This window comes from Oncorhynchus masou, chromosome 18 (assembly GCF_036934945.1).
Source record: "Oncorhynchus masou masou isolate Uvic2021 chromosome 18, UVic_Omas_1.1, whole genome shotgun sequence".
Taxonomy (NCBI): domain Eukaryota; kingdom Metazoa; phylum Chordata; class Actinopteri; order Salmoniformes; family Salmonidae; genus Oncorhynchus; species Oncorhynchus masou.
The window spans coordinates 52379811-52405157 of record NC_088229.1 but is presented as its reverse complement, the minus strand read 5'-3'; the positions used below and the strand labels follow the sequence as shown (position 1 = coordinate 52405157).

At 42.3% G+C, this 25347-nt stretch overlaps 1 protein-coding gene across 3 annotated transcripts; it reads left to right on the top strand.

The window, feature by feature from the left end:
* The first annotated feature begins 329 nt into the window (after positions 1–329).
* znf281b (zinc finger protein 281b) lies at positions 330–24849 on the top strand. Of its 3 annotated transcripts, none has more exons than XM_064923654.1 (7): positions 330–443; positions 12184–12683; positions 12934–13038; positions 13236–13359; positions 14036–14128; positions 18503–18621; positions 22114–24849. In XM_064923654.1, exons 2-7 carry the CDS (start codon positions 12240–12242, stop codon positions 23701–23703), a joined length of 2475 nt encoding a protein of 824 aa, XP_064779726.1. In that variant the 5' UTR covers positions 330–443; positions 12184–12239; the 3' UTR covers positions 23704–24849. The 3 variants fall into 3 exon arrangements, with proteins under 3 accessions (XP_064779726.1, XP_064779727.1, XP_064779724.1); XM_064923655.1 differs by having other exon boundaries at positions 330–447; positions 14045–14128; XM_064923652.1 differs by having other exon boundaries at positions 330–447.
* The last annotated feature ends 498 nt before the right edge of the window (positions 24850–25347 follow it).

The window sequence follows — 25347 nt, the reverse complement described above, 5'->3', positions numbered from 1 at the left end:
CCTAACCTTATATCTAACCACACTGCTAACCTTATTCCTAAACTAAACCTTAAATTATGTTTTGTTTATTTGCCAATTTGGGCTTTGCGGCTGTGGAATCTGACTTTGTGGCTATCAAAGCTAGTGGAAAGCCCATTGCTTTCCGGGTTCGGTGAGAAATCCCCACCTCATTGAAGTTTAAATGTCAAATTGTTAAAGGTAAGGGTTAAGGTTTTTGATTCACGGTATGGACGTCCCAAGGACCCCAGATAGCGCTGTCTCTAGGGGAAACCCCTGTCTCCTCCCCTCTCAGGACCCGTCTGCTCGCTAGACCCATAATTCCCCGCGCCAAGACAAGATGGAAGAAAGCAGGGGCCCCAAGACAACAATGTTTTGGCTATAAAACCTAAAAAGAACGAGAAAGGGAAGAAAATACGAACGTTTAATGCAAATAGCGGTCATGTGTAGGTAAATATACATTTCCATTTAATTTGGAGTATTTGTTGAAATTTGTCGAGTTACGTGGAAATGTCAAACGCAAATCGTTTCAACCAGCGAGAGATTCACTCAAAGCCGAGCATCATTGTTTCTCTGTTGCATGGATCATAGTAATGCGGGGTTTCAGTTGGAGCGGCTAGCTCGTTAGCTTTAGCAAGCTGGTATGCACTAATTTGGCTCATAGCATCCGTAGTTACTATTTGCAGAATGCGGTGCAATTTAACTTTAGATCCCAAACAGTACATAATGTATTACTAAATGCAGCGGTAATTGCTAGCTATAATTAGCTACAGTTATAGCTAACTAGTTAAGTAGTAGTCTGATAAATATTACTCGAACGCCAGAGATGACCATAATGTATTTATCGAGCCTGGTCCCAACCAAGGACAGCAAACCAATCGTTTTTCATAAATGGGTTAATAAAAACGTGAGCTAATGTCAGTATTTGAGTTTTTATTAAGGTCGACCTGTAAAGCCATTGAATCCCAGGGTAATGTAATGTTTTGTCAGTTTGAGATTAACGTTACTTGGATTTAGCTAGCACAACTAGCGAACGTTAAACACTATTATTGAGCCGTCGCCATCTAGGTTCTATTTTCATAATGTATGAGTCGATGTGTTGTCCTGTGTTATTGTGTTTTAATAGTATTGCATTTATGTGACAGAAGTGTGTTTTGTATCAGCAAAGCTGGCGAGGACATCTAGGTAGGTAGCTAACGTAATTCGTTTCATTGTAGCCAGCTAGCTAGCTATGCATCACAAAAGCCCATCCGCTTTCCGTATAATTCGATGTCGCGTAGCCAAATGGTAGGCTAGACTAAACAATACAATTGCGCCTGAGCCGTTCGGGATCCAGCTGGAATAGTCAGCCAAAGAGTAGTTTTCAACGTTATACTACATTGTTACTAAATTAAAGGTGAAATATGGTTTGTTTTAGACTAGTGGACCGTGTAATTTGATGTGTTTATCACAGGTAGTGACTGAAGCCTGTGGTTCTTCTTATAAATTGTCAAGGGCAGCAAATTCAAGGTGTTCACATCCCGGGTAATACATTTTAATCGATTGTCAACCAGACGGTGTAATTTGAAATGGAGAACATAAAATTGCAATTTTTTACATTGCAGCAACGATTTTTGTTTGGCTGCATGTGATATACAAAATGTCGCACGTAACACGTGATTTGGATAATGTTTCAGAAGTGGCTAGCCTACATTTGATTGGTGATGGTTGGCTACACTGTTCTTCACGGACCTAATGTTATGGTGATGTCTAATTGGCATTGGGCGAGCACAAGGTCATTTGAGAGGGTTAGAATCTAGGGCAACATTTTATTATGATGCATTTAGGACCACAATAAGGAAGAGATAATCAACAAGGGGCTGCAAGCGCATCGAAGGAAAACAACTTCCATGACGTTCATTATTTTCTATAGAACACATACTGCCCTGAGCTGATTGTTAAGCAATAATGCACGAGGGGGTGTGTTATATTAACCATATACCACAAACCTCCTAGATGCCTTATTGCTATTATAAACTGGTTACCAACGTAATTAGAGCAGTAAGAATTAATGTTTTGTTAAACCTGTGGTATAGTGCCCTGATATACCACGGTTTTCAGCCAATCAGCATTCAGGGCTCGAACCACCCAGTTTATAATCCCTTTTATACCAATGGTATAATTCTTAATTTGCCTGTAGAAATGTGTTCAACATCCACTAAAGTAGTTGGCAAGTTTACAAGATAGCTATAGTAGTTGCCTGGGTAACCAAACAGACTCGCTAGTTTAGCTAACCAAACCATCAGCTTGCTATTATGAAAATCCAATTTAGCAATGCCAGTAATGTTTTTAATTCGACAGTTGCTATCAAAAGCAGGTCAAGCAGAACAAGTAAGCATGAACTATAGCCTTTGAATTCTACTGTGAGGATATACCTTAATGCATGCTCTATAAAAGCCCTTCCAGCCAATCAGAAATAGGCTTAGGAGGTGTACCTCATAGTGTTTGGAAATAGCCACAAGGTGGGTTTTCAATAACATCAATACTGTGAAGTTTAAAAAATATATATAATATTTGTCGCTACTTTAAGTAAATACCTGCAGGTAACTTGTGCAATGCGTTAGATGAAGCAGATTGTGTTCTTATTTCACCTGTCACGTTATTTTACATTTACACTTAGTTACTTACTTAGTTCCCAAGCACAGTTGAGCCACATGTTTGTTTGTAATTATGAGCTTGGTGGTTCGAGCCCTGAATGCTGCTCTTATTACGTTTGTAACCAGTTTATAATAGCAATAAGGCACCTCGGGGGTTTGTGGTATATGGCCAATATACCACGGCTAAGGGCTGTATCTAAGCACTACGTGTTGGGTCTAATGTTGATTAGTTAAAACCGCATTTCATCCGATGTCTATTTCACAACTTTCTACCGGCTAAATCTATAACGTTAAAATGCCTATTTACTGTGTTCCATCTGACTGTGCAATCCACTCTCATCAGCCCAGCCAGACATTTTATAAACTTCATCTCCACTATAAAAAGCATCTAGACATTGTCTCACATTTCTTTTAGACTAACATTTAGTTTTCATCTGCTAAGGTTTTTATAAACCTTGCTTGTCTGTGTCTGACATTTGTAACATTGTCAGACAGTCGAAACCACGAATCAGCTGGTGTAATTTTTATGGATATATATACAAAGAAATGTAAATTGGAAAAAGATAAAAATAAATGAAAAAAATAAATGAAGTGCAGCTAGTTTGCAGTCATTCCAGCTTCAGTTAGATGTGATTGTGTTAGCTGTGTTGTAGGCTAGCTCCTCTGAACACCGGTTTTCTGACGAGAGAACACATTTTCTATGCCAGGTATAATCGTGCCTCATTAGACTGTATCTTGCGGAAGGATGAACTAGTATGAATAAATTCCTCAACATAACGTTTTTGTGAAAATATGTTAATCATTATTTGAATATGTTAACCCGTTGAATAAAAGTGATAATGCCATTGATGCCGACGTTTGGAAGATAAATTGTCACAGTTTGCCAGCCCTCGGCTTCGTCTCGGGCCTAACACCCGTGCCAATATATCCTCCAAACCCCGGCTTCTCTGCATTATCACTTAAATAGCACAACAGGAGAAAGCGGGAGCAGATGAGTCCAGTTGTGTATTGACAGGGGGTCAAGATTTATATTGAAAGTAGTGTTTTATTGCTTCTCTGGGGTATTCAGGGACGTGCAACTATCGTTTTCCATCACAGAAAATACATTAGTGCAACATTCGACATAAAATGGCTTCCATTTTCATCAGATGACAACACTATTTGGCTGGAGGCCACACAAGTAAATGAGCTTACAATAAATAAATAAAACTATGCATGGTCATCATATTTCTAATGTTTGAAAAACACTGAATTATGCGTAAACACGACCCCTGTTTTTTTGCTATCTAAAGGTGGCTGAATTAATAAGGTGACGGAGAATCATATTGTGTTAGCTTTCTGCCGTGTTTGAGATGGTAAGCCCTTTTGGATGAGTTATTTGTACAGCTGCCATTGCTATCTTGATTTCCTTGTATTTTTCTCTTCTCTGTTCTCAGCCCGTCTGCTCCTCCCCCCCTCATCTTAGAGCAGGCAGGCCAGTTACCCTAGCGACTCCAGACTCCACACATCTTGTAGACATGCTGCTGGAGCGCCAGTGCTGCAATTCGTCAAAACTTTGTTAATTTGCACAATGTCTCATTCACATTCACTTGTAATGTCCAAACTCGAACAAAAATGACATTCGGTAGCTCCTACCTAGATATGTGGAACTTTATGAGCTTGATTACCGGTCTTTGCATATTGTTTGCGCCTTGTTAGCATATTTAGCTAGCAGCCCCCATGCAGCTTCGCTATATATAGACGCCAAATGGGCTTTTTCGTGTTTTTTGTCGCCCACCTGTGTATTAAACCGCTTATACCAGAAATCACAGTGTGAGAGAAGGACGGTATGACGATATGACAATCTAGATGCTGCCCAACCCCAATCAGACTGCAACATAGGGGCCGGAGAAATTCTAGTTCATCACTCACCACTTTAGGCTATCAAATGCTCCAAAAAAACACATCTTTGCTGAAACATCAATACTAGCTAGCTAAGTTTTTCCTTGATGGATCTGCATTTACAATGTAGTGTGGTTGTTGGTTTAGCTTTCTGTAACTTTGTATTTAGTATGGTCTGTATGTGTAGGTGCATATTGCGTCAGGATTGCAAGGTGTCCCGATATCTTTTACAAGTGTCCCGCTACCTGGTTTTAATGTCCATTTCAGAATGCCCTTCTAACCAATCAGAAATTAGTATTCTACAATGCTGTGGTATAAACATTTTTAACATTTGCGTAGACCATGGATAAACAAGTAGTCGTTGAGAGTCGACGCCAAATGACTCAATTCCTCGACTCCTTACCCATCGTAGTTGACATCGGCTACTTCCGAGCACAAACTTTTTTTGCGTCTTTCACAGCAAATAATGAGCTGGGGGGAGCATAGATAAGCAAGTCGACAACCAGGCAGACAGTCCTAACCATGCGTCGGTATTCAAATGCTGTATCTTGCAATGCTGTATCTGTCAATTTCTTGACTTGAAATGTCTCAAGTTCACTAAAGTGGGGGTTATCATGAGTAGGCTAAGGTATTCTAGATGCAACAGACCGAAGACTGAACACACACTTGCATCTTTCATAGCTAGGATAAAGAGCAGGCAAGGGGGAGACAGTCAGTCGTAACCGTGCGCGTAGACTATATCTTTAATTTGTATCTCGCAATGTCTTATCTTGCAATGCCATGTAAATTCACCAAGAGTATATTAAAGTATAGATTATGCTATTAATGAGTATGGCTAAGCTATTCTACAATGCTCAAGTGGAATTGAAGTTCATCATCGCCAAATGTGTCAATTTAATTAGGCCAAAATGGGCAAAAAGTGCTGTGCCTACATATCTTCTTTAATGAATTCCTGGCTGTTGATGTCCTAGGCAATAGATCGCAACGCAGAGCATCCCCGATTCCCCGCTGTGCAAAATTTATTGAAAAGCGCAATTTCACTTTCTCGTCCATAAATGCGGCTCATGTGCAAATACTGTTCAGCAGCTCAAATCAGCAGGATGGGAAGCATTTTTATTAGGGCGGCATATACCATGAATTGCTAAAATAATGGTTATCACAGTTCCTTAATTTAAATATTATGGGGACATGTATACGTTTGGCAGTCAAGCATGAGTTATCAGTGTAGCCTATATTGTTCTTTCGACCAATCGATTGGTCAATTTTTTTTTGCCGTGTACAGTGCCTTTGTAAAGCATTCAGACCCCTTTACTTTTTACGCATTTTGTTACGTTACAGCCTTATGCTAAAATGGATCAAATACAACATTTTATTACAACCCACCTTATTTACATAAGTATTCATACCCTTTGCTATGAGACTCAAAATTTGTCTCAGGTGCATCCTGTTTCCATTGATCATCTTTGATGTTTCTACAACTTGATTGGAGTCCACCTGTGGTAAATTCAATTGATTGGACATGATTTGGAAAGGCGCCTAACACCTAAGGTCCACAGTTGACCGTGCTCGTCAGAGCAAAAACCAAGCCATAAGGTTGAAGGAATTGTCTGTGGAGCTCCGAGACCAGATTGTGTCGAGGCACAGGTCTGGGGAAGGGTACCAAATTCTGCAGCATTGACGGTCCCCAAGAACACAGAGGCCTCCATCATTCTTAAATGGAAGACGTTTGGAACCAACATGACTCTTCCTGGAGCTGGCTGCCCAACCAAACTGAACAATCAGGGGAGAAGGGCCTTGGTCAGGGAGGTGACCAAGAACCCAATGGTCACTCTGACAACGCTCCAGAGTTCCTCTGTGGAGATGGCTGTCCTTCTGGAAGGTTCTCCCATCTCTTAGCATTCATTTCAAAGCGTCACGTCTGGAGGAAACCAGGCAGCACTCATCAAAAGCAAGGTCGTGACAGCATAATGCTGTGGGGATGTTTTTCAGCAACGGACTGGGATACTATTCACGTTAAAGGGACAGATGAACAGAGCAAAGTACAGTGAGATCCTTGATTTAAAACCTGCTCCAGAGCACTCAGGACCTCAGACTGGGGCGGAGATTCACCTTCCAACAGGACAACGACCTTAAGCACACCGCCAAGACAACGCAGGAGTGGCTTCAGAACAAGTCTCTGAATGTCCTTGAGTGGCCCAGCTAGAGCCCGGACTTGAACCCAATCCAACATCTCTGGAGAGACCTGAAAATAGCTGTACAAATTTCTACAGTCCTGTTTTTGCCTTGTCATTATAGGGTATTGTGTGTGGATTGATGTAGGGGAAAACAATTTAATCAATTTTAGAATTAGGCTGTAACAAAATGTAGAGAAAGTCAAGGGGTCTAAATACTTCCCGACTGCAATGTACACTGCTCAAAAAAATAAAAGGAACCCTAAAATAACACATCCTAGATCCGAATGAATGAAATAATCTTATTGAATACTTTTTTCATTCCATAGTTGAATGTGCTGACAACACGATCACGCAAAAATTATCGATGGAAATCAAATTTATCAACCCATGGAGGTCTGGATTTGGAGTCACACTCAAAATTAAAGTGGAAAACCACACTACAGGCTGATCCCACTTTGATGTAATGTCCTTAAAACAAGTCAAAATGAGGCTCGGTAGTGTGTGTGGCCTCCACGTGCCTGTATGACCTCCCTACAACGCACCAGTGGCGAATTTGCTAATCTTGGTGTTCTCTGGCAAATGCCAAACGTCCTGCACGGTGTTGGGCTGTAAGTACAACCCCCACCTGTGGACGTTGGGCCCTCATACCACCCTCGTGGAGTCTGTTTCTGACCGTTTTAGCAGACACATATACATTTGTGGCCTGCTTGAGGTCATTTTGCAGGGCTCTGGCAGTGCTCCTCCTTGCACAAAGGCGGAGGTAGTGGTCCTGCTGCTGGGTTGTTGCCCTCCTACGGCCTCCTCCACATCTCCTGATGTACTGGCCTGTCTCCTGGTAGCGCCTCCGCGACACTATGCTGACAGACACAGCAAACCTTCTTGCCACAGCTCGCATTGATGTGCCATCCTGGATGAGCTGCACAACCTGAGCCACTTGTGTGGGTTGTAGACTCCGTCTCATGCTACCACTACAGTGAAAGCACCACCAGCATTCAAAAGTGACCAAAACATCAGCCAGGAAGCATGGGAACTGAGAAGTGGTCTGTGGTCACCACCTGCAGAACCACTCCTTTATTGGGGGTGTCTTGCTAATTGCCTATAATTTCAACCTGTTGTCTATTCCATTTGCACAACAACGTGAAATTTATTGTCAATCAGTGTTGCTACCTAAGTAGACAGTTTGATTTCACCGAAGTGTGATTGACTTGGTGTTACATTGTGTTTAAGTGTTCCCTTTTTTTTGAGCAGTGTATAAGAAGCATACAAATGACATGACTTATTATGATGATCATAATAATTGTAATAACAATTAGGTAAAGAAAAAGGAGGGTGTAGGAGAAAGAGCTGCGTGCATATAATCGACCTGTTGACTCGAATGGCGTCAGCCCAAGTCGCATACTCCCTTTAAAGACCTTCGCTTGAAAAACTTGAAAAAACCCACAATAGCATATTTTATGTCTCTTGAGACACCAGCGCCAGTATACACTACCTCAAAATAGTAACTAGATAACTCAAGAAATCTGTAATTTCTTTTGTTTTTTGCAGAGGAGATCTTAGTTGCACAATTTTACATCTATGATGCAGTTTTTCTGAAGTGGACACATTTGCATGAAAGTGAGTATCGTTGAATGACAAACACTTAATTGAAGAATGCCTACTGTTGACCAATGAACCAACAAAGGGCCGTAGACTTCAGCTCCCGAACTTGGGCTTGCCTCGAGAAAAATGTTTGTGCACAAAATCCTTGCCAAAGACAAAATGTTGTCATAATAAATGCACAAAATGTTTTGGATGGGAGCATGCAGACAACTTAAAGAATCCTCCGAAACCACTAATTCCTATAACTTAGTGTTACACTAATATGTGAGAACAATATTTTTTGTAAAATGTTTCATTTTGTCAAGGTTGGAAGCAACATGAAAATTTGTTTTGGAAATCTGTTGCAGGTCAAGTTGACTACAAAACCCACAATGCTCTCTCTATTGGCTGGCTAGCTAGCTAGCAAATGTTGCGGCTCACAGTAATACCAACGTCAATGTGAAGTCACCATGTGAAGTGGCTAGTTAGCTGTAAAATCACCTGAACAAACTGCACTATTAATTTAGGAGTCTACAATCTCACCATGTTCAACCTGGAGATCGATGTGCCTCAGTGGAGTCTGACATTCGCAACGACAACATGCAATGCACCCTGGACTGAAAAGGCTGACAAATAGGAGAAAAGTTTTAGGGCCTCTGTTAAATTACACATTTCTCGAGAAGGAATTTAACAAAAACGAAAAAGAGAACCTACTGCATTATGACATCGGACAGTATTGAAATCTGAGATGTATGATGTATGCAGTCTAAAAGTCAACTTACTAACTTCCAGTGTAGTGAGAGCGGCGTTATCGCAATGCTTCATCATACCAACCGATCTTCTGCCGGCTTGAACGGTAATAGCTCAGATACACGTGAAATGACCCAGGGAATCATCATAGATTCCAAAAACAATATAACCGGGTGATCTTCTGTCCGGTCAACTTACTAACTTCCAGTGTAGTGAGAGCGGCGTTATCGCAATGCTTCATCATACCAACCGATCTTCTGCCGGCTTGAACGGTAATAGCTCAGATACACGTGAAATGACCCAGGGAATCGATAGTTTCACTCAGATTCACAAAAACAATATAACGTTCAAACTGGGTGAATCGTTTTCTTAAGTCTCCATATCAATCTACATTCCTATTTGATATGAAGGTCCGGCTGCAGGGGATGTCCACTGTTCGGTAGTCTAGTGCCTGAAAAATGGTGCAAGGCGCATCGCAAGCGCTGATTTATTGACGTTTCTAAACATTAAAACAGAGCATTGGGATTGTATTTTGCATGATCCCACCGGTAAGCAGTGCTTCTAGCTGAGAACCCATGGGATAAGGCGGAATGCCTCTTTTAATGCGTTGGGTTTTCGAGAGCAAAATCTTCAGCACCATTTATTAGGCAGATATTCCATTCAGACTGCCACAGCTGCTGGCCTTGGTCCATTGTTGGGTGTATGCTGCCTGCAGTCAAGGGGTTAAGCTTTGCTTTAGCTTAAGTCATTTCTTTAATCTTTGTTGACCCGGTGAGAGAGACTTAGCATGGTTAGTAATGGCCTTGATTTTGCTGCGGTGCTGTGAACCCTATGTGACATTGATATAACGCATGTCGCTCCGCTAGTGCTTTGCATGATAGCACTGGACTAGGCAAATTAGTCCCTGCTTTAACAGCATAGTTATTTTGCGCTCTTTAATCATGGCCATTTGATTTAGCCATAGCCGCCTGGCATTTGGAAATGTGAGCTATCCTACATTGAACATTAGACCATTACATTGCTTCAAGTGAACAAGAGGCAGGATGTTTAAAAGGTCTTCAAAGGAGCCACAGAAGTTTTGCTCGATAACCAGCAACTATATCATAGCCTCACTCCATAGAAATGGAATACTCATATGCATCCTGTTCCAGATAGGCAAAGCCAATAAATCCAATCAAGTAATTAATGGATGACTGGGGAAATGGAGGACACGCTGACTCCACCTGGGACCAGTCAAGCCCTGAGGTCAGGGTTACAAGATTACTTTACAAGATTGCAGTCTTGCAGCCTATATCTTCCTCGGAATAACTGTCCTGTTTTTTTCCTCTCGCGCAAAAAAGCCACAGGAGAAAACAACTTTTCTATTATATTCTCTCAACTCAAGATATAGAAAAATCTGTCAGCGTGCCCTCAAGCAAGGCAGTTAAAGGGAAATTTCCCCAGCACCACCCCAACATCAACATGTGCTAATAGTACATTTCTAATTGTTGTAGTCAAAAAGATAGAGAAGGGTTTCCAATGACGTCGACCAATAGTAGGCAATGCCTACTCATTGGTTAAAGTCAATGATGTCATTGGAAACATCCCTGCTGGAGAGGATGAATATGAAGTTGAACAATTGTGAAATGTCCCTTTAACCCCAATTAATCCTTTAACCTTTCTAGGACAAACCCCCCTCGACAACATTCCGCTGAAAAGGCAGTACGCAAAATTCAAAAATATATTTTTTAGAAATATGTAACTTTCACACATTAACAAGTCCAATATAGCAAATGAAAGATAAACATCTTGTTAGTCTACCCATCGTGTCCAATTAAAAAATAAATAAATGCTTTACAGCAAAAACACAACATATGATTGTTAGATCACTGCCAAGTCCAAAAAACACAGCCATTTTCCCAGCCAAAGATAGGAGTCACAAAAAAACAGAAATAGAGATTAAATTAATCACTAACTTTTGATTATCTTCATCAGATGACACTCATAGGACATCATGTTACACAATACATGTATGTTTTGTTCGATAATGTGCATATTTATATCCAAAAATACTTTTACATTGGCGCCATGTTCAGAAATGCCTCCAAAATATTGCAGAGAACCACATCAAATAACAGAAATACTCATCATAAACTTTGATGAAAGATACACGTTTTACATAGAATTAAAGATACACTTGTTCTTAATGCAACCTCTGTGCCAGATTTCAAAAAAACTTTACAGAAAAAGCAACCCATGCAATAATCTGAGACGGCGCTCAGATAAAAACAAAATTTCTCCGCCATATTGGAGTAAACAGAAATACGAAATTACATTATAAATATTCCCTTACCTTTGATCTTCATTGGAATGCACTCCCGGGAATCCTAGTTCCACAATAAATTGTTGTTTTGATCGATAATGTCCATTATTTTATGTCCAAGTAGCTACTTTTGTTAGCACGTTTAGTACACATATCCAACGCTCGTGCAGGTCCAGGCAAACGTCAGACGAAAACTTCAAAAAGTTATATTACAGGTCGAATAAACTTGTCAAACTAAGTGTAGAATCAATCTTTAGGATGTTGTTATCATAAATATTCAATAACGTTCCAACCGGAGAATTCCTTTGTTTCTATAGAAGTAATGGAACCGCAAGTTGATATCATGTGGAATGCGCCTGACCAGGACCTGGCTCTGTGCCAGACCACTGACTCATTCGCCTCTCATCCAGCCCCACATCAGAGTAGAAGCTTCATTCAAGGTTCTATAGACTGTTGACATCTAGTGGAAGCTGTAGGAAGTGCAAACATCCATATCCCACTGGGATTTCAATAGGCGATGAGTTGAACCTCTTATCGACCAACCTCCGATATCCCACTTCCTGGTTGGATTTTTCTCAGGTATTCACCTGCCATATGAGTTCTGTTATACTCAGACATCATTCAAACAGTTTTAGAAACTTCAGAGTTTTCTATCCAATAGTAATAATAATATGCATATATTCGCATCTGGGACAGAGTAGGAGGCAATTCACTCTGGGCACGCTATTCATCCAAAGTGAAAATGCTGCCCCCTATTCCCTAAAAAGTTAAGTTGCTCTGTATAAGAGTGTCTACTAAATAACAATTGTAAACTGTAAAACTGATGTGGTTCTATACTTAGCCTCTTCTCCTCCTTCTCTTCCAGGACATCCCCACCAGGCCCCATTTAGTGTTTCCCCTTTCTACACGTGCTGACCAACCATGAGTATTATCCAAGACAAGCTAGGCAACGAGTTTCTGCGAGGCAATGGGGGCATGGACCCAAACTTTGCCCCCGGCATGCTTATGTTCAGCCACCTGCCGCCCGTCACCAGCTTCACCCGCCTGGCCTCGCAGTCGGTCATGGGGGGCGACCTGCCACAGGAGATGATCCTGAAGAAGGAGCGCGACTCGCCACCCAACGCCCACGGCTTCCTCCACGGCATGGGCATCAAGCAAGAGCGGATGAGCGAGCTGGACTACCGCATGCCCCTTTATAGCGGAGCTGGCGGGGGAGGAGGAGGGCTGGGTGGCAGCTGTGGCGGAGGGGGCGTGGGGAAGGGCAACGAGATGCTGGAGATGCAGTTTGGTGGAGGCCACCACCACAACCATCAGAACATGCTTCTGCACGACCTCAGTCTCGGCAATGTCCGAATGGGAGAGCCGGTGAGGGACCCATGTTTATTTGTAGAGTTGTAGTGTTAGTGGCTGAAAGAGGGCCTCACTCAATAGATATTTTCTGTAGAGTTATCATGTGTGCTTTGATATTTTTGTCTTTGGTACTGTACTCTCTCTGTGAAGATCAAAATGAGTTATCAGTATAGCACCTATCGCTCCTTTGAGAATATTCACACTGCGTGTGTGTAAGCACGTATCTGTCTACATGGCCAACCTCTTCCTCCTGCTTTGTCCACAGATGTCTGGAAGACCAGAGAAAGGGTCGAAAGAGACGTCGGGAAGAAGACGGAAGAGCAACAGTGATGGGGAGGGGAAAGCCAGAAGAAAACGTGGAGAAGCCAAGGTAGAGCACATCTCTAGCATTTTCATTAATAAGCATTTTTAGAACCAAAGCTACCAAAAAGTCGTACAGCAGATCAGTTTTTCTGTGGTCAGGTCATGTTAACAGCAGTTTGTCCCCTCAAACAACATGTTTGCACTTTGACGCAAAGTTGCATTCGGGTTATACTGACCTTTCATTCTGTCCCGCGCCCCGCTCAGGCCATGATGTTGGACGGCGAGGGGACCGGCCTCTCTCCCAACTCCAAACCGCACATCTGCGAGCACTGCAACGCTGCCTTCCGCAGCTCCTATCACCTCCGTAGACACGTGCTCATCCACACAGGTGAGAGGCTTTCAGTGCTTTCTGCATGGGAATTATTTTGGGGTGGCTGGAGTGTGCACTTTGTTTTAGGTCATTCTATTGATCCTAAAGTGAAATCCTCACCAGCCCAAAGCACAGGGTGTGCTAAAACGAATACACCCAATATCACTGACGTGAGTAGCATGGATGACATTTGTTTGATGCTACAAATGTCCTGTAAATGTTGAGGTAATCTAAATGACAAACATTTCTTGCAGGTTTGACTCAGTCGCCGCGGTGAGGAATTCTGTTTTATTCTGTTTCTTTCAAGCGAATGTTCAGCCAAATTACAAATGTCTGTGTGTGTATATATACATTATATATTTTATTTATTTATTTACCTTGAAAGTAATCTATGGACAAGGAGAGAATGCGATCCACATTGGTTTCGGCAAAACAAAACACTGTTCCCGCAAAGTGTTTTATTGCTGATTCTGTCCAGAGATTGCTTTCAAGGTAAGGGAACAAATATAAATGTGTTATTTGGCTGAACTATCCCCTTTAGGTTTTCACTCAGTAACTTACCCTAGCGTGTTTGCTTCATCTGCAGTGTTTATCCAAAAAGTTTAATTTAATGAACTGAGACTTGAATAAAGCCAACTTCTGCTTTCCCCCACTGATAGTCAATTAATGTGGAGAGTGGGTGATTGTATTTTTGATCGCACAGGTGAGAGGCCTTTCCGGTGCAGTCAGTGTAACATGAGCTTTATCCAGAAGTACCTGCTGCAGCGGCACGAAAAGATCCACAGTGGTGAGTCTTGACCTATGACAGCCAGCGCTGTGGTCAATTCCATTTCAATTTAGTCAATACAGGAAGTAAATGGAAATTCAAAGAGACATTTTGGATTTGAAATTCAGTTTACTTCCTGACTGGAAATTAACCCAACCCTCATGCCTGAATACCATTTTTTTTGTATGTATGTATGTACAGTACCAGCCAAAAGTTTGGACATTCAAGGGGTTTTCTTTATTTTTATATTTCCCAGGTTGTAGAATAATTGTGAAGACATCACAACTATGACATATCACATATGGAATCATGTATTAACCAAAAAAGTGTTAAACAAAACAAAATATATTTTATATTTTGAGATTCTTCAAAGTAGCCACCCTTTGCCTTGATGACAACTTTGCACACTCTTGGCTTTCTCTCAGCTTCATAAGGAATGTTTTTCCAACTGTCTTGAAGGACTTCCCACATGCTGAGCACTTGTTGGCTGCTTGTCCTTCAATCTGCAGTCCATCTCATCCCAAACCATCTCAATTGGGTTGCGGTCGGGTGATTTTGGAGACCAGCTCATCTGATGCAGGACTTCATCACTATCCTCGGTCAAATAGCCCTTACACAGCCTGGAGAGGTGTTTTGGGTCATTGTCCTGTTGATAAACAAATGATAGTCCCACTAGGCCCAAACCAGATTGGATGGTGTATCGCTGCAGAATGCTATGGTAGCCATGCTGGTTAAGTGTCCCTTTAATTCTAAATAAATCACTGACCGTGTCACCAGCAAAGCACCCCACACCATCACACCACCTCCATGCTTCATGGTGGGAACCACACATGTGAAAATCATCTGTTCACCTACTCTGCGTCTCACAAAGACACAGTGGTTGGAACAAAAAATCTCCAATTTAACTAATCAGAACAAAGAACAGATTTCCACCGGTCTAATGACCATTGCCCATGTTTCTTGGCCCAAGCCAGTCTCTTCTTCTTATTGGTGTCCTTTAATAGTGGTTTCTTTGCAGAAATTCGACCATGAAGGCCTGATTCATGCAGTCTCCTCTGAACAGTTGATGTTGAGATATGTCTGTTACTTGAACTCTGAAGCATTTATTTGGGCTGCAATCTGAGGCTGGTAACTCTAATGAACTTATCCTCTGCAGCAGAGGTAACTCTGGGTATTTCTTTCCTGTGGCGGTCCTCATGAGAGCCAGTTTCATCATAGCGCTTGATGGTTTTCGCTACTGCACCTGAAGAAACTTTCAAAGTTCCTGATATTATCCAGATTATCTGATCTTCATATCTTAAACTAATGGGCTGTTTCTCTTTGCTTATTTGAGCTGTTCTTGCCATACTATGGTCTTTTACCAAATAAGGCAATCTTCTGTATACCAACCCTACCATGTCACAACACAACTGATTGGCTCAAACACGTTAAGAAGGAAAGAAATTCCACAAATGAACTTTTAACAAGGCACACCTGTTAATTGAAATGCATTCAAGGTGACAACCTCATGAAGCTCATTGAGCGAATGCCAAGAGTGTGCAAAGCTGTAATCAAGGCAAAGGTTGGCTACTTTGAAGAATCTCAAAATATAAAATATATTTTGTTTTGTTTAACTCCTTTTTGGTTACTACATAACATATATTAAATTATTTCATAGTTTTGATGTCTTCACTATTATTCTACAATGTAGAAAATGGTACAAATTTAAGAAAATCCCTTGAATGAGTAGGTGCATCCAAACTTGACTGGTAGTGTGTTTGTGTATCTACATACACACACGCAGTGCATTTTGAAAGTATTCAGACCCCTTAACTTTTTCCTTATTTTGTTATGTTACAGCCTTATTCTAAAATGGATTAAATAGTTTTTTCCACTCATCAATCGACACACAATTATCCCATAATGACAAATAATATTTAGCAAATGTATCAAAAATAAACAACTGTAATCACATTTACGTTAGTATTCAGACCCTTTACGCCTTACTTTGGCATTGATTACATCTAGTCTTCTTGGGTATGACGCTACAGGCTTGGCACACTTGTATTTGGAGAGTTTCTCCTGTTCTTGTCTGCCGATCCTATCAAGCTCTGTAAGCTTGGTTGGGGAATTTCGCAGCACAGCTATTTTCACGTCTCTCCAGAAATGTTGGATCAGTTTCAAGTCCAAACTCTGGCTGTGCCTCTCAAGGACATTGAGACTTGCGTTGTCTTGGCTGTGTGCTTACGTTCATTGTTCTTTTGGAAGCTAAACCTTCACCCCATTCTGAGGTCCTGGAGCAGGTTATCATCAACGATCTCTCTCTGTACTTTGCTCCTTTTATCTTTCCCTTAATCCTGACCAGTCTCCCAGTCCCTGCCCTTGTAAAAAAAATCCCCACCGCATGATGCTGCCACCGTCATGCTTCACCTTAGAGATGGTGCCTGGTTTCTTCCAGGCGTGACACTTGGCATTCAGGCCAAAGAGTTCAATCTTGGTTTCATCAAACCAGAGAATCTTGTTTCTCATGGTCTGAGTCCTTTGGGTGCCCTTTGGCAAACTCCAAGCGGGCTGTGCCTTTTACTGAGGAGTGGTTTCCAGTTGAATTTACCACGTGGATTCCAAGGACACCACATCACTATAGTAGCCTCCAAGCTCATCATTAAGCTTAAGTCCCTGGGTCTGTACCCTTCCTTGTGCAATTGTGTCCTGGACTTTCTGACGGGCCGCCCCCAGGTGGTGAAGGTAGGAAACATTGAGTCGAGACAGCCTACAGGTGAGGGTGCTCGGAGTGTGGTGTCAGGAAAACAACCTCTCACTCAACCTCAACAAAACAAAGGAGATGATTGTGAACTTCAGGAAACTGCAGAGGGAGCATTCTCTATCCACATCGACGGGACAGTAGTGAAGGTGGAAAGCTTCAAGTTCCTCGGCGTACACATCACGGACAAACTGAAATGGTCCGCCCACGCAGACATTGTGGTGGAGGCGAAACAGCGCCTCTTCAACCTCAGGAGGCTGAAGAAATTTTACTTGGCACCTAAAACCTCACACACTTTTACAGATGCACAACTGAGAGCATCCTATCGGGCTGTATCACCGCCTGGTAGGCAACTGCACCGCCATCAACCGCAGGGCTCTCCAGAGGGTTTTGCAGTCTGCGCAATGCATCACCGAGGGCAAACTACCTGCCCTCCAGGACACAGACAGCACCCAATGTCACAGGAAGGCCAAAGGGATCATCATGGACAACAACCACCCGAGCCACTGCCTGTTCACCCTTCTACCATCCAGAAGGTGAGGTCAGTACAGGTTCATCAAAGCTGGGACCGGGAGACTGAAAAACAGCTTCTATCTCAAGGCCATCAGACTGTTAAACAGCCATCACTAACACAGTGGCTGCTGCCTAAATAGACTCAATCATTGGCCACTTTAATAAATGGATCACTAGTCACTTTAAATAATGCCACTTGAGTAATGTAAGATATATAAACATTATTAATCTATTATGTTTGTACTCTATTTTATACTATCACATCTTGCCTATGCTGCTCGGCCATCGCTCATCCACGGTAGTTGTGGAATTGTTAGATTACTTGTTAGTTCCGACAGTGCAGTACTATCTATCAGCACAAGCATTTCGCTACACTAAGATTATTAACATCTGCTAATCAAGTTGTAGGAACATCTCAAGGATGATCAAAGGAAACAGGATGATCAAAGGAAACAGGATGCACCTGAGCTCAATTTTGATTCTCATAGCAAAGAATCTGAATACTTGTGTAAATAAGGTATTTTGTTTTTGAAATGTTTTATATATATAAATTTGCCAAATATACCCTGTTTTTGCTTTGTCAGTATGTGGTATTGTGTGTAGATTGAGGAAAAATGCATAAGGCTGTAACAAAATGTGGGAAGTCAAGGTGTCTGAATAGTTTCAGTGTGTGTGCACGCACAAGTTTGGACAACTACTCATTCAAGTGTTTTCTTTTCTTTTTGCTATTTTCTACCTTGTAGAATACTGGTGAAGACTTCAAAAACTATGAAATAATACACATGGAATCATGTAGTAACCAAGTGTTAAACAAATCAAAATATATTTGATATTCTTCAAAGTAGCCACCCTTTGCCTTTATGACAGCTTTGCACACTCTTGGCATTCTTTCAACCAGCTTCATGAGTTAGTGACCTTCAATGCAGTTCAATTAATAAGTGTGCCTTGTTAATTTGTGGAATTTCTTTCTTTCCTTAATGCTTTTGAGCCAGTCAGTTGTGTTGTGACAAGGTAGGGGTGGTATACCGAAGATAGCCCTATTTGGGAAAATACCAAGTTCATATTATGGCAAGAACAGCTCAAATAAGCAAAGAGAAACAACAATTTGGTTCTGTGTCAATGTTGTCCCATTCTTTCCTTAGGAGAGAAGCCCTTCAGCTGTGACCAGTGTAACATGTGCTTCATCCAGAAGTACCACATGGAGCGACACAAGAGGACCCACAGCGGAGAGAAGCCATACAGATGTGACACCTGCCAACAGGTCAGTCTGTCAGTCAGTCACAAGGGTAACTCGGTTTTACCCTCAAAGCAGAACAGATTGAAATTTAGTTTTTCAATTACTTTCAAACACATTTCGAGGTAAGTCTTTTTTTAAATGTAGTTGAATGTATTTGGAAATACTTGGAAAGTATTGTTGTGTATTTAAGTATTTTCAAGTACAAATATGTAGCCTTTAACACTCACAACAAATTTGGTTACTGATAAGCTCCTAAAATGGAACGCAGTAGCTGTACAGTAAGCTGTACATGAAGTCATAGTTCAGGGTCTCCGCCTTTTCAGCTCTGTATGGGATTCAACTGACAGCCTTTCTAAACCTGAGCACTACTTGCAACAAGAATATGCCCCCAATCCTCCCGATGATTGGGCTCCTTTTACAAATGTTTTGTCTGAGTGAGGGCAATGCTGTAAATCAATATGTTCTGAGACGTTGAGAATTATTAAAAAAATACCGCTTTGACGTCATGAAAGCAAACCACACGTCCGTGAGTCCAAATGTGCATTTCACATTTCCATATGATAAAATGTGTCATTTGTATATCAACATTTATGATCGCTTTGTTTGATGTACAGTTACGAGGATGACATGGCGTCATACCCTGGGTTCTTCTGAACAGAATGAGCCTGTGTTGGTCATATTGTAAAGAGAATGATCATGAGAACAAGCACCCAAATGCACTCATGACTCTATTCTATGCCCAACAGAGATACGATGTGTCTCTGAAGTTCTTTGTGAAAGTCTAGCACTGTAAGATCATATTTTCTAACTTCGCTAGTAGCGATGGGCATTTGACATTTTTATGTTCGAGTAGTCAAGTACACTTTTTTTTAGAAAAGGGCCCACACTGGGGTGGGGGGGATGATGGTCTAATTATCTATATGCCAACAGTGCGCAACAATGCCTCATTTATTACCATTACAGATAACGAATCCTAATTGCTAAATTGCCTCAGACTCTGAGTGTACAAAGCATTAGGAACACCTGCTCTTTCCATGACAGACTGACCAGGTGAAAGCTATGATCCCTTATTGATGTAATTAATTCAATCCACTTCAATCAGTGTACATGAAGGGGAGGAGACGTTAAATACGGATTTTTAATCCTTGAGACAATTGAGACATGGATTGTGTATGTGTGCTTGTCAGAGGGTGAATAGGGAAGACAAAATATTTATTTTGCCTGTGAATGGGTATGGTAGTAGGTGCCAATCACACCAGTTTGAGAGTTTTAAGAACCACAACACTCCTGGGTTTTTCACGCTCAACAGTTTCCTGTGTGTATCAAGAATGGTCCACCACCCAAAGAACATCCAGCCAACTTGACACAACTGTGGGAAACATTGGAGTCAACATGGGCCAAAATCCCCGTGGAACGCTTTCGACACCATGTAGTCATGCCCCAATGAATTGAGGTTAAAGGGGGGTGCAACTCTATATAAAGGTGTTCCTTTATGTTTTGTACAGCCAAGAAAAGAAAAGTGCCATTTAAGATTCCCTTATTGAAACCGTAATATCAACTGGTTATATTATGCAACACGATCTTCACAAAGGTAGTACCCTCAGTGGCGCTTGCTTGTAGAAGCCTATGGCTGTGCAATGGCATAGTCTTGTTTTGTTAATTTAGTAGACAATACCCTCTTATTTCCCGAGCCCATATTGCAGTCAAGACTCATCTGTTTTATAGTATAAAAAACATGATTATAATATAACAGAATAAAATAGAACGGAATAGTGCGAGGTGACGCGCATCTCGTGTCTGGAACAGTTATTCTCAGAGTTCAAGTCCAAGTCTTTCAGGGTTACAAACAAATGTCTTTTTCAATATACCGTTGTTCGATTTGGCCTGTTCTTTTGGAATTTTCTAAATGGAATAACAATTCCACTTTGAACTGTGGGGGGGGGGGGGGTGAAATATGCTTGAGTAGGCCTAGGGATAATGATTCTGATGAATATACGCTCTTTGTCAAACTAAAGTTTTTGTATAGGGGGTTAAAGCTTAGGCTAACCAATTCTAAATGGCCCTAGCAGTTTGTAAAGTAGGGTCCCCGCAGCCATAAACCCTGGCTTTTTGTACGATTTCTCTTAAAAGCTGATTTTAAATCTAACTTTAACCACATTGTTAAATTTATGCCTAATCCGAAACTTAAATGAAGAGCAAAAATGTAATTTTGTTTCTGTATTATTTAAATAGGCCATTTTGACTTTGTGGCTGTGGTAACTAGTGACAATTTCAATTATTCCAACACATTTCCTTACTTCAGTCAACCAGTCCATTTGTGTGTGGCTACATGGAGACACTAGTTAGACCTCTCACTCAAACCCTTGTCATTTTTTCTGTTTGATGCACCGAACTCCAAGTCTCATGAATATTCTTACTATGTTACTGAATGTAACCAGTGTTATTTCAGATTTCTTTCATTGACAAATGCTGCAAAAAGTACAGTAAATGTAAAATGCACATAAAATCAAGTGTAATGTTTGGATTCAGTCTTGAAATCCGTCCGGTAAGGTGAACTGTGGTGGATTTCCAAAGTGTTCTCTTTCATTTGCTACCATGATTATACATATGCTTCTCATATTTCTTCTGTTAACATTTCTATTCTCATATTTCTTCCGGTTAAAAACATTGTGCCCCTATAGGCCAATGGAAAAAGGTTTAAGTACTAAATGCACTTGAACCAAGGTCTGCTTGGTCCTAGGTGTATTTGATATAATGTATTTGGAAGTAAGTATTTGAAAATAGTTTTGTCCATTTATAGGAATTTATTTGAAAATGCTACATAATATGTAAAATAGAAGTAGCTGATTTGGCCACATTATTTGAAAATACTTAAATACACATGTTCTATGTATTTTAGTAACATACTTGAATACGCATTTATTTGAACCCAGGTCCGATTGACAATAGTTATTGATGTCTGTTCTTGATGTTTGCAGTTTATCTCAATCTAGCATGTTTGCTCAAAATATCATGGGTGTTGGACGCTTGCTATGTGCTCTGTCATCAGACATTTCAAACCATAACACCTGGTCAAGAGCCAGATCAAATTTTATTTGTTACATACACATGGTTAGCAGATGTTAATGCGAGTGTAGCGAAATGCTTGTGCTTCTAGTTCCGACAATGCAGTAATAACCAACGAGTAATCTAACAATTCCACAACTTCTACCTTATACACACAAGTGTAAAGGGATAAAGAATATGTACATAAAGATATATGAATGAGTGATGGTACAGAACGGCATAGGCAAGATGCAGTAGATGGTACAGAGTACAGTATGAGATGAGTAATGTATGGTATATAAGCAAAGTGGCATAGTTTAAAGTGGCTAGTGATGCATGCATTACATAAAGCACTTTGGGTGCATCTAACAGTGGGCCGATGCATTTTGCTGTCGGTGAGCCATTTGCTCAATCCAGTGACTAGAAAGTTTTCAAATACTCTGCACCACCCCCCCCCCTGTTCCCCTGTAGTTTTTCTCGAGGACAGACCGGTTACTGAAGCACAAGCGGACCTGCGGAGAAGCCATAAAGAAGGGCCCGGACCCCAGCATGTTGGAGCTTGCCCACGGGGACATGGGCCAGGGCAACTACTCACTCACTCAGGGAAACGCTACCGCCACCTCTGCATGCAAGAGGGGCAAGTCCAAAAACGCAGGCGAGGGCGGTGATCGTAAGCGTAAGAAGGCTGCTGCCACCACCGCGTCGTCCGGGGGCCTGCAGGACTACGGAATGGAGTGTTCCGACCCCAGCCTGCAGGGCCGCACACCCAAGCTGGTGTTCAAGAAGGCAAAGAAGGGCCTCGTCCCCATGGAGGACGGGGGGCCGAAGCTCCTGTCTCAGAAGCAGGGCTCCATGGAGCTGGCGGGGGGCTCTGGGCTAGATGCCATGGTCCTCCTCCAGGGCTCCTCCAGCGGCGGGGCAAAACGAGGCCCATCAGCCACAAGCAACAACTACGATGACGCCATGCAGTTTGTGAAGAAGCGGCGCTACCTCCAACACGTGGCCAGCAACGACTATGCGGCGCCCTCCCTCCACATGGGCCAGACCCATGCCAGCAGCGTGATCCAAGGCTCGCTGGGACACCACAACGAGCCCACTCTCACCATGCTGGACACTTCGCCCCTGGACCTCAAGCACCACGACAAGTCGGTCATCCCGGACGAAGTGCTCCAGAGCCTGCTGGACCACTACAGCCACAAGTCTGATGGCACGCACCACCACCACCACGACGTGACCTTTGACCTCTCGGACCACAGTGTCCCGCACCACGTGACCCTGCAGCCAGCGGCCCCTGTCACCCCAGAGCTGGACGACGACTCGCCCAGCGGCGGCGACAAGCAGGTGGTCATGAGTGAGTACTCCAAGTTCCTTCTGCAGGCCCTGGAGCGCACCAGCCACAGCGGGCCCTTCTCCACGCTGGGACCCAGCGGGCCCTTCCCTTTGCTCTCCAGCCCTACGGGGCCCCTCTTCTCCGATAAGCATGTCTACACTACATCTCCGCTGGAGTGCGGCTACCCGCCCGCCGACTCCTCGCCACTGCCCATCCCCTCCATCTCTTCTTCTTCCTCCTCCTTGTCTTCCTCTAAGTCCCACTACAGCATGGTGGTGGGCTCCCCCTCCCAGCCGGCCTTCCACCTCAGTGGCCTGGAGGCGGCTGGCCACCAGCAGCTCATCCCCTCTCAGGAGCTCACAGAGCAGCTGGAGAAGCAGCACCACTCTCCTGCGTTCCAGCTCACGCCCCAGGAGCTGACGGCCGCCGGTGGAGCCCCCAAGGAGCAGGGGGCCAAGGGCAACGGGAGAAACGGCAGCTACTCCGACCTGGACACGCCCAAGGAAATGGACCTGCGGGCCACCTACCAGATCGAGAACTTCGCCCAGGCCTTTGGTTCCCAATTTAAGTCGGGCCGCCGCACCCCGCTGGGCTACGGCACTGGGGCCGAGGTCGACCACCGAATACGAACTCCTGTGTCAGAATTCTCAGGGTATACCAGTTTGTTAGCTGACGTCAGCGAGCCAGTAAGTACAGGATCGAAAACCCCAACAAGCCAAAGTTTCAGGTAAGGGTTAAAACGAGGTGAACCTAGTTGCGGGTCTTGTGTTTTTCTTTGTGTCCCTATACCCTTCTACATTTTGTTCTTGTAGCAAGGTCAATTTATTTTTTAAACACTGCCATTAAATGTTGATAACGAGAACTCTACCAGGGGAAGGTCTTCAAGGCCTCAAATGCAATTTTTTATATTCCTTTTTTTTAAATCTGTATTTTGTCTTTATTTTGTTAGCGTAGTTGGTATGATATGAACGTAAACGTAGATTTTAATGTAATTTAAACTGAAAAATTAGGGGTTAGATAAGCTTGATGATTTTTCTTTGAACTCTTGTTTTACCAAACATCATACAGTTGTAAAGTAATGATGAATGATGTTAATAATTTCAATAATATTACGTTTGTGGCAGGGAAAGGCCCAGAATTCAAATGGCAAAAAAAGTTCTATATTGTCTGTTACTAGAATCGTATTACTCAGGTATTAAGGCAAAATTGTGTAATAATAATAAAAACTTTGTATTATGAGATGCAATTAGCACACTTTTTTAAGTGTGCTTTGAGACTACAAAGCTTTGTTACTATTTATCCCTCGAGGAGCAGGGGAACAAAAAGACAAAACAAATTCAGCGGATCTTCCTGTTCAGTTTTCTTCGCCATTGAACAACCCTTTCCTCTACGTGTAGCTGTGTAGAGATTACGGTACTTCTGTGTCAATGTGAAAATGACCGTTCCCATTTCCTCCCCGTAAAGGGCCACATGTAAAACACACGCCGACGCGGATATTTATACACTCAAGAACTCGTAGTGCACACAGTCCAGGCTCAATGGAAAGAGGTTTCAATCCGCAAACCTTTTTTGTTTATAAACAGTGTCAAGTGATGTTTGTCTAGGCCATGCACCTTTTGGATGGCCCCTTCAGTGGCCCGTGACAAGGAAATGTGCTGGCCCCGTTGGCGAGGTTTCAACAACTGTTGTCGCTCATTTTTACTGGGTTCCACTCCACTCCTGGCTGTTAACTACTTCTTGTTTTTTGTCAGTGGAAATCAAACAAGCACTTTGAAAAACAAAATTGTCATTGAAAACTGAAAACATCCCAACTCAATTAAGGATGTGCAAAACCAAGTGATTATTCTTTTTTATTTTATTAGAGGAGAGAACTGTGAACGGGGGTGGGTGGGATAGGGTGGTTTGTTGCTCTGTAGGGAGGGTTAGACTGGGATTGAATAGATGTTTTTTGTTTTTTTTTTTTTGACGGTTTGGTCAAGGGGAAGGGTTGTACAAATGATTTGCCATTACTGTATGTAACCCAATGTTCTGAGAAGATCTCTGTATTGATACCGAACAAAAATATAAACAACATGCAACAATTTCAAAGATTTGACTGAGTTACAGTTCATATAAGGAAATAAGTCAATTGAAATGTATTCATTAGACCCTAATCTATAGATTTCACATGACTGGGCAGGGGTACAGTTATGGGTGGGCATAGGCCCACCTACTGTGGAGCCAGGCCCAGCCAATCAGAATGAGTTTTTCCCCACAGAAGGGCTTTATTATTTTTGGTTCCCAAGTGGCGCAGTGGTCTAAGACATAGCATCTCAGTGCAAGAGGTGCCACTGCAGTACCTGGTGATTGGGACTCTCATAGGGCGGAGCACAATT